Genomic DNA, 12,177 nt, shown 5'->3' with positions numbered 1-12,177 from the left:
CGTGTGCTGCAGGAATAACCTGGCAGGGATCGTTTCAGACCTTGACGCCCTTTGAAAGGTCTCCAAAACTCTGCCCCAGAGCTGGAGCTGAGCACAGAGTGGCTGGTGCAGCTGGAAGGGCTCAGCCACGTCCTGCAGCCTCGGGGAGGGCAGGAAAGCTCTCCTGGTCAGCTCCCATCTGCCCTCGGATCTTTGCAGGGCCAGGCCTGGGACAGAGGGTTTGCCCCAAGGCTGCTTTGCTTCCCCACAAGTTTATTTGAGCCGCTCTGCATCGTTATGTTTAATTAGTGGCTTCAGAGCAGACGAGACGCTGGATGAGCCCTGGGGATTAGTGGAGCTGTGGGTGGAGGACTCTCCCTGGAGCCTCCCTGAGCTCCCTCAGAGCTGCCCTGCCGAGGGTGGTCCCTTCTCCTGGGATCCCCCACCGTGGCAGCCAGGCCATGGTGTGAAGCCCCTTCATGCAGCCACAAGCCTGCCCGGGGCAGGAGCTGTAGCACCACAGGGCTCCCCCAGCCCGGCTGCCCCTGCTCCCCCAGCCCCCTCTGCTGCTTCTGGTCTCGCCCCCCGGTGCCTGCCCAGCCTGTGTGTGTGTCCGTGTCTGTGTCCACGTCCCGGTGTCTCTGTGCCGCCCGCTGTGCCGTGGTGTGTTGTGTTTGTCACTGTGCCCACGCTCCTGTCTGGTGGTTCTGTGTTTCAGAAAAAGATTGTGGGGATGGCTCTGACGAAAAGAACTGTCCAAAGCCTACCGGTTAGTGCATAGATCAACATGCACCAGACCCCCACCTGGCCCCTGAGCCCCCAAACCTGCCCCTCCAGAGGGCTGTGAGCCCCATGGGGCTGCTCTTCTGGACACTGGCAATGCCCCCCATGCCTCCAGCAACGTTCCCTGTGCATCTGGCAATGCCTCCCATGCCTCCAGCAGTGTTCCCTGTGCCTCTGGCAATGCCCCTGTGCCTCCAGCAACGTTCCCTGTGCCTCTGGCAATGCCTCCCATGCCTCCAGCAATGCCCCTGTGCCTCTGGCAATGCCCCTGTGCCTCCAGCAACGTTCCCTGTGCCTCTGGCAATGCCCCCTGTGCCTCTGGCAATGCCACCTGCTCTCTCTGGCAGTGCCTGCCAAGCTCTCTGGAAATGCCCCCCTGTGCCTTGGCAATGTCCCCCACGGTCTCCAGCGATGCCCCCCGTGCTCTCCAGCAGTGGGAGGGATGTGCTGGGTGCCAGGGAATGAACCCAGTGTCCCTCCCAGCTCACCAAGCAGAGCGACTTGGGAAGCTTCTCTTGGTGGAAACCCAGAGGGGCTGCAGGTACAGGAGCTGAGCTGCTGGTGAGGCTGTGTACAGCCAGCAGTGCCACTGCCCTGAGCAGTGCCATTGTTCCCAGCTGTGCCATGGTCCCTGTCCCATCATGAGGCACCAGGAGCTGTTAACCTTGGCCAGGCTCGGATGGGGCATCCCCAGTGGAATGGAACCCTGTCCTGGTCCCCATGCCAGGCCCCCCATGCTGAACCAGCAGAGGGGCTGCATTGCCAGTGTCCTGGTACCCTCAGACCAAAGCTCCCCCTGCCCATCAACGGGCCAGGGGGTTTCCTCCAGGCAATCTGACCCCCCCAATTGGCTGCACCGGCCCCCTCCCCGTGGGTGCACCCCTCGAGGAGTGCCCCGTGCCCCAGCCCTGCTCCCCCCGGAGTGGAGCAGAGCCTCCCCAGGTTCATGGCTGATCTATGCAGTTTCTGTGTTTCATTTTCTCTGTGCACTGCTGGTGCTGTGGCAAACAGGGGGGTGGGAGGGTCGGGGGTCTCTGGTCTCTGGTGGGGGTCCCGCCACCAGCACCGAGGGGCTGCTGTCACCCCATGTCCTGTCTGCTCTGCCCCACATCCCTGTCGTTCGCTGGCGTGCTCTGCCCCGTGTCCCTGTCGTTGTTCCCTGCTTCCCCCACCGCTGCCTCCAGCGGGGGGGTCTCTGCTGTCCTCCCTCCTGCTGTTCCTCTGCCAGCCCCCTCCCCATCGGGCACCCGCTGACCCCCTGCCCGCTCCCCTTCCCCCTCCAGACAACGACTGTGGGGACAACAGTGACGAGGCGGGTTGCAGCCACTCCTGCTCTAGCAACCAGTTCAAGTGCAACAGCGGGCGCTGCATCCCCGTGCACTGGACCTGCGACGGGGACAACGACTGCGGCGACTACAGCGACGAGACCCACGCCAACTGCACCAACCAGGGTGAGCCCCGGCACGGGGGAGGGCGCGGGACACGGACCCCCCACCGCAGGCATGGCCTGGAGAACCACACCCCTCCCCGAGCAGAGCCCCGCTGCTTCCAGGCAGGGAATTCTGCGGCTTCCTCTGCCCGCCCCGAGCGCCCGGATCCCCCTCCTGCGCCTCTGGGTGTCCCTGGCTCTTCCCCTGCTGGCTGAGAGCAGGGAACCCCCATCTGATCCCCCCCGAGCCCCTGGGCTCCTCGGGGCGCAGGCAGTGAGCAGGACCCCTCCCCGCAGCCACGCGCCCGCCCGGGGGGTGCCACGCGGACGAGTTCCAGTGCCGGCTGGACGGGCTGTGCATCCCCATGCGCTGGCGCTGCGACGGCGACACCGACTGCATGGACTCCAGCGATGAGAAGAACTGCGAGGGCGTCACCCACGTCTGCGACCCCAACGTCAAGTTTGGCTGCAAGGACTCAGGTGAGAGCAAGGGGAGGGACGGGGGGGACCCTCACTGGGGGTGCTGAGTTGTCCTTCCCAGCGCTGGGAAATGGGGGAACACGAGCAGCCAACCCACAAACCGTGATCTCGACGGATGGCATCGTCCTCGGATCCCTTCTCTCCCTCCGACCTGGGGAAGGGGCTGGGACTTGCCTTGGCGGGTCGGGGACAAGGGGTGGAGGGACACCAGCTCTGGGGCACCCCAAGTGCCTGGAATAACGTCTCCTGTGGGTCTGCTCTGCCCCCTCCCCGCGCCCTCCCCCTCAGCCCGCTGCATCAGCAAGGCCTGGGTCTGCGACGGGGACAGCGACTGCGAGGACAACTCTGACGAGGAGAACTGCGAGTCTCTGGTGTGCAAACCCCCCTCGCACACCTGTGCCAACAACACCTCCATCTGCCTGCCCCCCGAGAAGCTCTGCGACGGCTCCGACGACTGCGGCGACGGCTCCGACGAGGGCGAGCTCTGCGGTGAGCGCGGGGAAGGGGACGTGGGGACGTGGCGTGTCCCTGGGAGGTGACCGGGAGGTGACCAGAGCGTGTCCTGTCCCCCCAGACCAGTGTTCCCTCAACAACGGCGGCTGCAGCCACAACTGCACGGTGGCCCCCGGCGAGGGCATCGTGTGCTCCTGCCCCCTGGGCATGGAGCTGGGCGCCGACAACAAGACCTGCCAGATCCAGAGCTACTGTGCCAAGCACCTCAAGTGCAGCCAGAAGTGCGAGCAGGACAAGTACAACGTCAAGTGCTCCTGCTACGAGGGCTGGATGCTGGAGCCCGACGGCGAGAGCTGCCGCAGCCTGGGTGTGTGAGGGGGGGCTGCAGGGGCTGGCAGCAGCCCCCCGGCTGCCTCGGGTTGGGATTTGTCCTCTCACGGAGCTGAGGGTTGCGCTGATGGGCGTGGCCGGGTCCTGCCTGCTGACAGCAGACCCCTCGCTGTGCCCGGGGCTGGGCACACGATCCCCTGCCCTGTCCGTGCCCCCTCTGACCCGTCCCTGCTCCCCCCAGACCCCTTCAAGCCGTTCATCATATTCTCCAACCGCCACGAGATCCGTCGCATCGACCTGCACCGGGGGGACTACAGTGTCCTGGTGCCTGGGCTGCGCAACACCATCGCCCTGGACTTCCACCTCAACCAGAGCTCCCTGTACTGGACCGACGTGGTGGAGGACAAGATCTACAGGGGAAAGCTGCTGGAGAACGGGGGTGCGGAGCCTTGGGGTGTGAGGGGATGCTGGCTGGGAAGGCAGGGCTGCAGGTCTGGGATCAGTGACTCCCTGACACCTGCAGTGATGTGGCAGCTGATCCCATTCTACTCTCATTATGCAGGAGTTAATTAGCATTCCCAGTGATTCCCTGCTGGTAATTGCAGCCCAGCAGCTGGGCACGGAGCTGGGCCCCCTCCCCATCGCTGCTGCTCCCACAGTGGGGCAGCAAGAGCTGGGAGCATGGGTGGGGGGCTGAGCCCTTTGGGGTTTGGACCACGGACAGGGGGCAGATGCCATCTGGGGAGGACAAGTGCCCCCGTCACTGACCCCAGTTATGCTGGGTGGAGCTGTTGAGGGTGGGGTGGTGGTGGTGGATGGGCCTGGGAAGAGGCACCAGCCTGAGCTCTCACTCTCTGTCCCACAGCCCTGACCAGCTTCGAGGTGGTGATACAGTATGGGCTGGCCACCCCCGAGGGACTGGCCGTGGACTGGATCGCTGGCAACATCTACTGGGTGGAGAGCAACCTGGACCAGATCGAGGTGGCCAAGCTGGACGGCACCATGAGGACCACGCTGCTGGCCGGGGACATCGAGCACCCCCGCGCCATCGCCCTGGACCCCCGCTACGGGTGAGGGGCCGGCGCTCCCCGGGACACGCTGCCACCCCGGGATCCTCCGCGGGGACGAGGCCACGGGCTCCTGTGCTGATGGTGCCCCTCGCTGTCCCCCCTGCCAGGATCCTGTTCTGGACGGACTGGGATGCCAGCCTGCCCCGCATCGAGGCCGCCTCCATGAGCGGCGCGGGCCGGCGCACCATCCACAAGGAGACGGGCTCGGGGGGGTGGCCCAACGGGCTCACCGTGGACTACCTGGAAAAGCGCATCCTCTGGATCGATGCCAGGTAGGGCCAGGGCACCTGTGCCTGCCTCCCCATCCCTCCCAGGCTGGGCTTCCCCTCCCTCCAGTGCTGGGCTGGGCTGGGAGCGAGAGGCCCTCGCACCGTGGGCTCTGTTTGTGTCTCCTGACACACTCCAGCCCTTGCTCTGGGTTTTCTCCTCCCTGGATCTCTGGTGTAAATCAGCAGCTGACCCTGCGGGTTGTTACTGTTGGGTTAAAGACCCCCCAGTGCCCCCTCCCCACCTCCCTCACCCTCGTCTCTGCCCGGGCAGGTCGGACGCCATCTACTCAGCCCTGTACGACGGGACGGGGCACATCGAGGTGCTGCGGGGCCACGAGTACCTGTCCCACCCCTTTGCTGTCACCCTGTACGGGGGGGAGGTGTACTGGACCGACTGGCGCACCAACACCCTGGCCAAGGCCAACAAGTGGACGGGGCACAACGTGACAGTGGTGCAGAGGACCAACACGCAGCCCTTCGACCTGCAGGTGTATCACCCCTCCCGGCAGCCCCTGGGTGAGGCTGGGGGAGCGGAGGTGGTGGTGGTGGGATGGGGGGAGCACAGGGAGGGATGGTGCCAGCGCTCGGTCTGTGCCCACACCCACTCAGAGCAGCGGGTGGGCACCACTCCCCCTCCTGTGGGTGATGAGGTGATGATGGCCCAAGCTCCTCAATGGGGCGGGCAGGGACTGGGGGGGCTGCAGCTCTCGGGGGCCTCAGAGGCAGGGACGTCACTGAGTCCTGTCCCTTTTGCAGCTCCTAATCCCTGCGAAGCCAACGGGGGCAAAGGGCCGTGTTCCCACCTCTGCCTCATCAACTACAACCGCACCTTGTCCTGTGCCTGCCCCCACCTCATGAAGCTGGACAAGGACAACACGACCTGCTATGGTAGGGGTCTGCCCGGGCCCCCCAGGCCAGAGGGACGAGCGGGTGCTCGGGCACTGAGGTCCCACCGCTGCCCCTCTTCTCCTCCTCCCAGAGTTTAAGAAGTTCCTGCTGTACGCGCGGCAGATGGAGATCCGGGGCGTGGACATCGACAACCCCTACTACAACTACATCATCTCCTTCACCGTGCCTGACATCGACAACGTCACGGTGGTGGACTACGACGCGCTGGAGCAGCGCATTTACTGGTCAGACGTCCGCACCCAGACCATCAAGAGAGCCTTCATCAACGGCACCGGCGTGGAGACCGTCGTGTCTGCGGGTGGGTGTGGGGCACCATCCACCCTCCAGGACCTTCAGAGCCACGAGATCAGCCCTTCCCCTTCGTCTGAGCATCATCCCAGCCCCGTCCTCCCAGCTGACGAGCTCCCGTCTCCGTTCCCTTGCAGACCTGCCCAACGCTCACGGCCTCTCCGTGGACTGGGTTTCCAGAAACCTCTTCTGGACCAGCTACGATGCCAACAAGAAGCAGATCAACGTGGCCCGGCTGGACGGCTCCTTCAAGAACGCCGTGATCCAGGGGCTGGACAAGCCCCACTGCCTGGTGGTTCACCCTCTCCGGGGGTGAGTCTGGAGGGATGTGGTGCTGGCAGGTTGGGGTTGGACCGGGAGCATCCCAGGAGGAGGAGGTGTGTGTGCAGGCACATGTGTGTGTGTGACAGTGCACATGTGTGATGGAGGAGAGAACAGGTCGCTCTCCCTGTGTGTCAGCACGTGTAGGAAGTGTGTGAGAGGAGATGGAGGGCGTGTGATGTGTGTCCATGCACACGTGTGTGAAGGAGAACAGGCTGTGGATAAGTGTGAACCCACCAGCATGTGCTGGTCTGGGAGTGCACAGGGCTCTGGCAGACCCCAAACCCCCTCCTGGGTCCTGCACTGGGGGCGAGGGGCTGCACAGGGCTGGGAGGGCCCAGGGGCTGCTGGCACTGTGTCCCTCACCCATCATCCCCTCACTGTGCAGGAAGCTGTACTGGACAGACGGGGACAACATCAGCGTGGCCAACATGGACGGCAGCAACCGCACACTCCTCTTCACCAACCAGAAGGGACCTGTCGGTACGGACCCCCCGGGACCCCCTGTCTCACTTGGCTGTCCTGCAGAGCCTCAAGTGCCTGCTCTGGCTCCCCAGGGGGGTGGCAGCTGCCCTGTGCTGGGTCACCCTGACCTCACCTGCCCACTCTCTCCATCACTCATGGCCCCACCAGTCCCATCCCACCTCCTGGCCAGTGACAGTCCCTGTGGGCCACCAGGACACTGATGTCCCCATCCTTTCCAGGCCTGGCCATCGACTACCCGGAGAGCAAATTGTACTGGATCAGCTCTGGCAATGGCACCATCAACAGGTGTGACCTGGATGGCAGCAACCTGGAGGTGATCGAGTCCGTGCGGAGCCAGCTGAGCAAGGCCACGGCCCTGGCCATCATGGGTGAGGGCTGGCGAAGGGGGACACCTTTCCCTGTCTCCTGGCCCTGCCCAAGCTCTCGTGCCCACCTCTCCCACCTCAGCGGGGGCAGGAGGGGATGGGGAACGCTGCCACACGCTCCTGCCTTCTCCTGCCAGGGGACAAGCTGTGGTGGGCTGACCAGGCCTCCGAGAGGATGGGCACCTGCAACAAGAAGGACGGGACGGAGGTGACGGTGCTGCGCAACAGCACCACGCTGGTGATGCACATGAAGGTGTACGACGAGAGCATCCAGCAGGGTGAGCGGGGGGTCCTGGGGCAGAGACCCCCCAGGGCTGGGCAGTGCTCGGCTGCTCCGTGGTGCCCGGGTGGCCCCATCCCTGAGAGCTGTGCCAAGCCCGGCCCTTGCCCTCGTGCCACGTCCGTGCTGGCCGGTGCAGGGCACCCTCATCTCGTGTGGGCACTGCCTGGCCCAGCCCTGGCGGGTGCTCCCTGTCTCCCCACAGCCCCTCACCCCCTTCTCTTTGCCGCAGCCGGGACCAACCCCTGCAGCCACAACAACGGGGACTGCTCTCAGCTCTGCCTGCCCACCTCCGAGAGCTCCCGCTCCTGCATGTGCACGGCGGGCTACAGCCTCAAGAGCGGGCAGCAGTCCTGTGAGGGTGAGCGTGCCTGTGCGGGGGGGCACTGGGGACCAGGGGGGCACTGCGGGGCTTGGAGGGGCTGTGGGCTCAGGTGGCAGCAAGACCCTCACAGGGACTGTCCCTGATGAGCACGGGGGCACTGCTGGCCCCTGAGTGCGCCCTGGAGGAGGGGAGTGGGACAGCACGACGGGAGCCCCCCGAGGAGAGGTGGGACCCTCCCTGTGGGCAGCGGGTTTGGGTCACCGGGAGTGGGACCGGGCAGATCCCCCGTCCCCGCCGCGTTCGCCACCGTCTCCCCGGGCACTGCCAGGGCCTCTCAAAGGCTGTTTGTGTGCAAAGTGTTCCGGGTGTTTTTGGAGGGGGCTGGCAGAGCTCTGCACCATCTGGGTCAGGGCAGGGGCTGAATAACAAGCGCTGCCCTGACCCAGATGCGCCGCAGAGCCTTTGCCAGCACAAAAGGGGGGTTGGGGGTGGTGAGAAGGGGCCTCACTTGTGCTCCCCTGTGCCCTGGAGTGGGGCAGGACCCTGGAATGGGCTGTGCCAGGGGTTCAGCCCCCAGGGAGGTCTGGGATGGGCCCATGGAACCCTGCCAGGCTCGTTCTCCTCCATGGAGCAGCTGTCACAGTTTTCCATGGTGGAGGGACAGCCTGTGGTTTGTGGGATGTCTGACTGTCCCCACACCTGTGTCACAGGTGTTGGCTCCTTCCTCCTGTACTCGGTCCACGAGGGGATCCGGGGCATTCCCCTGGACCCCAACGACAAGTCCGATGCTCTCGTGCCGGTGTCGGGAACCTCCCTGGCTGTGGGGATCGACTTCCATGCAGGTGATGCAGGGCTGGGAACAGGGCAGGGGGGCTGAGAAGAGACAGGGGAGGGGGAGCCTGAGGGGTCCAGCTCCAGACCCCACTTTGGCAGAGCTCTGCCCCAGAACATTCCCCCTGGGCAGCGCCGGGTGAAGGAGGGTTTCGGGGCCCTGGGGTGCAGGTCTGTGCCACTCCTGGGTGACCCAGGGGCGGTCTCTGACACCCCCCTCCCGCCTCCTCGTCCCTCTCAGAGAACGACACAATTTACTGGGTGGACATGGGCCTGAGCACCATCAGCCGGGCCAAGCGGGACCAGACGTGGCGCGAGGACGTGGTGACCAACGGCATCGGCCGCGTGGAGGGCATCGCCGTGGACTGGATCGCAGGTGGGAGGGGGCTCCGGGGCTGGGGGGCAGCGGGGGCAGCGGGGCTCGTGTGGGGGTTCACCGTCCCCTCTTGCAGGAAACATCTACTGGACGGACCAGGGCTTCGATGTCATCGAGGTGGCCCGGCTGAACGGGTCCTTCCGCTACGTGGTCATCTCGCAGGGGCTGGACAAGCCACGGGCCATCACCGTCCATCCAGAGAAGGGGTGAGACTGCACAAAGCCCTTCCCAGGGAGGGGCAGCACCTGGGGGGTGGGTGTGGAGCAGAGACTCCCACAGCTCTCTGCAGAGCCGGTGTTTGCATGCAGCAGGGAAGGACTTGCAGGTCTCCTACCCCACCAGTGGGTTTAATCCTGGGTTTAATCCTGCTTTCAGTGATGAGCTGAGCTCCCTGGGGGCCCCCTGGGATTTGGTGGGTGCCAACACATCAGAAAATCCAAGTGGAGCCTCCCCAGCCTGGCTCCAGCTTTGGAGAGAGTCCCAGGGAGAGGAGGGGTGTTTGGATCCGGGGAGTGATGGAGGTGCAGGGTCTGCAAGCCCAGAGGATCCAGACTGACATCCCGATGGGGGGGATAGGGAGGGGTGTTTTTTCCAAAGGGCCCCAGGATGCTGCTCCTGGTGCCATCCCTGTGGTGATGTCCCTGCTGTTCCCTCAGGTACCTGTTCTGGACGGAGTGGGGGCAGTACCCCCGCATCGAGCGCTCGCGCCTGGACGGCACCGAGCGGATGGTGCTGGTGAACGTCAGCATCAGTTGGCCCAACGGGATTTCCGTGGACTACGAGGTACAGTCGGCATCTGGGAGGATGGAGCTGGTCCCAAGGGTCCCTGCAGCTGTGTCCTGATGGTGGGGGGGGCTCCAGAGCCTCAGGAGGGTTGTCCACGGTGGTCCCCTGACTCGTGGGATGTCCCACTGGAGGTGCAGAGGGTACCGTGGTGCCACCCTGGTGCCAACTGGGCTGCTCTCTCTTCCCCACAGGATGGGAAGCTGTACTGGTGCGATGCCCGGACAGACAAGATCGAACGGATCGACCTGGAGACAGGGGAGAACCGGGAGGTCGTCCTGTCCAGCAACAACATGGACATGTTCTCCGTGTCGGTCTTCGAGGAGTACATTTACTGGAGCGATAGGTGCGATGCCAGGGGGCCTGGGGGTGTCTGGGCACCAGCTGTGTGGAGGGTGGGGGGAGCTGGCACGTGCTGTGAAAAGGTGGGGACAGGTCCCACGCTGGTCACTTGGTGACTCCGCCTTTCCTCAGGACTCACGCCAACGGCTCCATCAAAAGAGGCAACAAGGACAACGCCACCGAGTCGGTGTCCCTGCGCACGGGCATCGGGGTGCAGCTCAAGGACATCAAAGTCTTCAACCGGGCCCGGCAGAAGGGTGAGAGTCCAGGCATGGGGGGCAGCCCCACGTGCCGGGAGGGGCTCAGCTCCTCACGTGGGGAGAGGGATGGAAACGAACGCGTCACCGTGTCCTCGTCGGGGCCGCGTCGCACCGTGGGCTGAGCGGGGAGAGCCAAAAGCAGCCGAGTGGGCACGTTCTGCCCAGTCCCTCACCCAGTCCCCCCCTCTCCCCGCTGCAGGCACCAACATCTGTGCCCAGAACAACGGGGACTGCCAGCAGCTCTGCCTGTTCCGTGGCGGCGGGCAGAGGACGTGCGCCTGCGCCCACGGGATGCTGTCGGACGACGGGGTGAGCTGCCGGGACTACGACGGGTACCTGCTGTACTCGGAGCGCACCATCCTCAAGAGCATCCACCTCTCGGACGAGAACAACCTCAACGCGCCCATCAAGCCCTTCGAGGACGCGGAGCACATGAAGAACGTCATCGCCTTGGCCTTCGACTACCGCTACGGCTCCAAGGGCAACAACCGCATCTTCTACAGCGACATCCACTTCGGCAACATCCAGCAGATCAACGACGACGGCACGGGGCGCAAGACCATCGTGGAGAGTGAGTGGCCCAGGGCTCCCCGCCTGTGTCTGCCCCCAGACCCCTCTTGCTGTCCTCCCCCACCTCGTCCTGCGTTCCCTCCCTCCCGGCCCGAGGGATTTTGTCCCTTGGATGACACGTTTTGGTGCTTTCGGGGGCGTTCGGGGCGGTGGCGGGCACGGGCTGAGCCGTGAGGTTTCTGAGGAGCCTCTGGAAGTGGACACAGGCACTGGGAGCAGTCTGCAGAGCTCGTTCTGGCACGGAGAGCGTGTCACGAGGCTCAGGCGTGCCTCTCTCTAGAAACAGGCACTGCAGCAAACTCAGGGTCAGCTCCACACTCGCATTTGCCTCCCGAGGCAGCGCCCTGAGCCCTGACCCTCGCTGTGCCCGGCCCTGGCCTCACCCCCAGCCCTCACCTGGCACTTGGTTGGGTTTATTGGTACCTGCAGCAGCTTGAAAGAACCATGGCTGCTGCTCCAGGAGCTCCCTCAGCCAGGGCCGTGGCCGTGCTGCTAATGAGCAAATTCACAGCAGCACTTGCCGTGGCTTTATCCCTGAGATGGGAGAGCAGGGCCCAGCCCTCTCGGCTGCTTCATTAAACCCTTTGCTGAGTGTTAATGAGGGAGGAAGGATGGGTGCACAGTTCAACTTCCCTGGTCACCATGAGGCTTTGCCTCGTCATTTTGTGCCCCTGAGGCTCAGCTCTTCCCTGGCAGTGGGGGATCCTCTCCTTCCCAGTGCTGCTGCTGTGGACCTGGAGCAAAATCCAGCTGGTTTGGAGCTTGAGAGCCAAATTCAAGTCCTTGTAGCATCATAAGTGTCCATCCCTCAACCTTCCTGCAAGGGAGGGTCACTGCAGCAGAGTTCTGCCTGCTGTGGTGTCTGCTCACCCCGAGCACAGACCCCAGCCCCACCGAGCCTCCCCCAGCAGCCAAAGCCTCCAAGGGTTGTTTTGGCTGTAATTAAAAGCAATAACTTCAGTGTCCTGGAGTCAGGGTCAGCGCTGGCTGTGTGGGGTGGGACAGCAGCCTCACAGGGGTCTGGGGCTGGACGTGACCCCTGCCTGTCCCCCCTGCAGACGTGGGCTCGGTGGAGGGGCTGGCGTATCACCGTGGCTGGGACACGCTGTACTGGACGAGCTACACCACCTCCACCATCACCCGGCACACCGTGGACCAGAGTCGTGTTGGGGCCTTCGAGAGGGAGACGGTGATCACCATGTCGGGGGACGATCACCCCCGCGCCTTCGTGCTGGATGAGTGCCAGAA

The 12,177-nt window shown here is 64.6% G+C and overlaps 1 protein-coding gene across 1 annotated transcript in view; it reads left to right on the top strand.

The window, feature by feature from the left end:
• The window catches only part of LRP1 (LDL receptor related protein 1), a gene marked incomplete at its 5' end in the record, with an annotated part of 70,042 nt that overhangs the window by 24,525 nt on the left and 33,340 nt on the right, over positions 1–12,177 (top strand). The window contains 23 exons of the mRNA XM_027669841.1: positions 2,046–2,213; positions 2,489–2,671; positions 2,960–3,160; positions 3,246–3,491; positions 3,696–3,893; positions 4,320–4,524; positions 4,632–4,796; positions 5,065–5,309; positions 5,550–5,681; positions 5,773–6,000; positions 6,128–6,302; positions 6,700–6,794; positions 7,016–7,165; positions 7,300–7,440; positions 7,675–7,803; positions 8,478–8,609; positions 8,840–8,974; positions 9,051–9,180; positions 9,631–9,757; positions 9,952–10,103; positions 10,232–10,356; positions 10,559–10,930; positions 11,988–12,177. Coding sequence (XP_027525642.1) covers positions 2,046–2,213; positions 2,489–2,671; positions 2,960–3,160; positions 3,246–3,491; positions 3,696–3,893; positions 4,320–4,524; positions 4,632–4,796; positions 5,065–5,309; positions 5,550–5,681; positions 5,773–6,000; positions 6,128–6,302; positions 6,700–6,794; positions 7,016–7,165; positions 7,300–7,440; positions 7,675–7,803; positions 8,478–8,609; positions 8,840–8,974; positions 9,051–9,180; positions 9,631–9,757; positions 9,952–10,103; positions 10,232–10,356; positions 10,559–10,930; positions 11,988–12,177 — 4,024 coding nt within the window. The remainder of the gene's footprint in view (positions 1–2,045; positions 2,214–2,488; positions 2,672–2,959; positions 3,161–3,245; positions 3,492–3,695; positions 3,894–4,319; positions 4,525–4,631; positions 4,797–5,064; positions 5,310–5,549; positions 5,682–5,772; positions 6,001–6,127; positions 6,303–6,699; positions 6,795–7,015; positions 7,166–7,299; positions 7,441–7,674; positions 7,804–8,477; positions 8,610–8,839; positions 8,975–9,050; positions 9,181–9,630; positions 9,758–9,951; positions 10,104–10,231; positions 10,357–10,558; positions 10,931–11,987) is intronic.

This window comes from Corapipo altera, unplaced genomic scaffold (assembly GCF_003945725.1).
Source record: "Corapipo altera isolate COAL_440 unplaced genomic scaffold, ASM394572v1 136, whole genome shotgun sequence".
Classification (NCBI taxonomy): domain Eukaryota; kingdom Metazoa; phylum Chordata; class Aves; order Passeriformes; family Pipridae; genus Corapipo; species Corapipo altera.
This window is presented reverse-complemented; position numbering and strand designations above follow the sequence as displayed.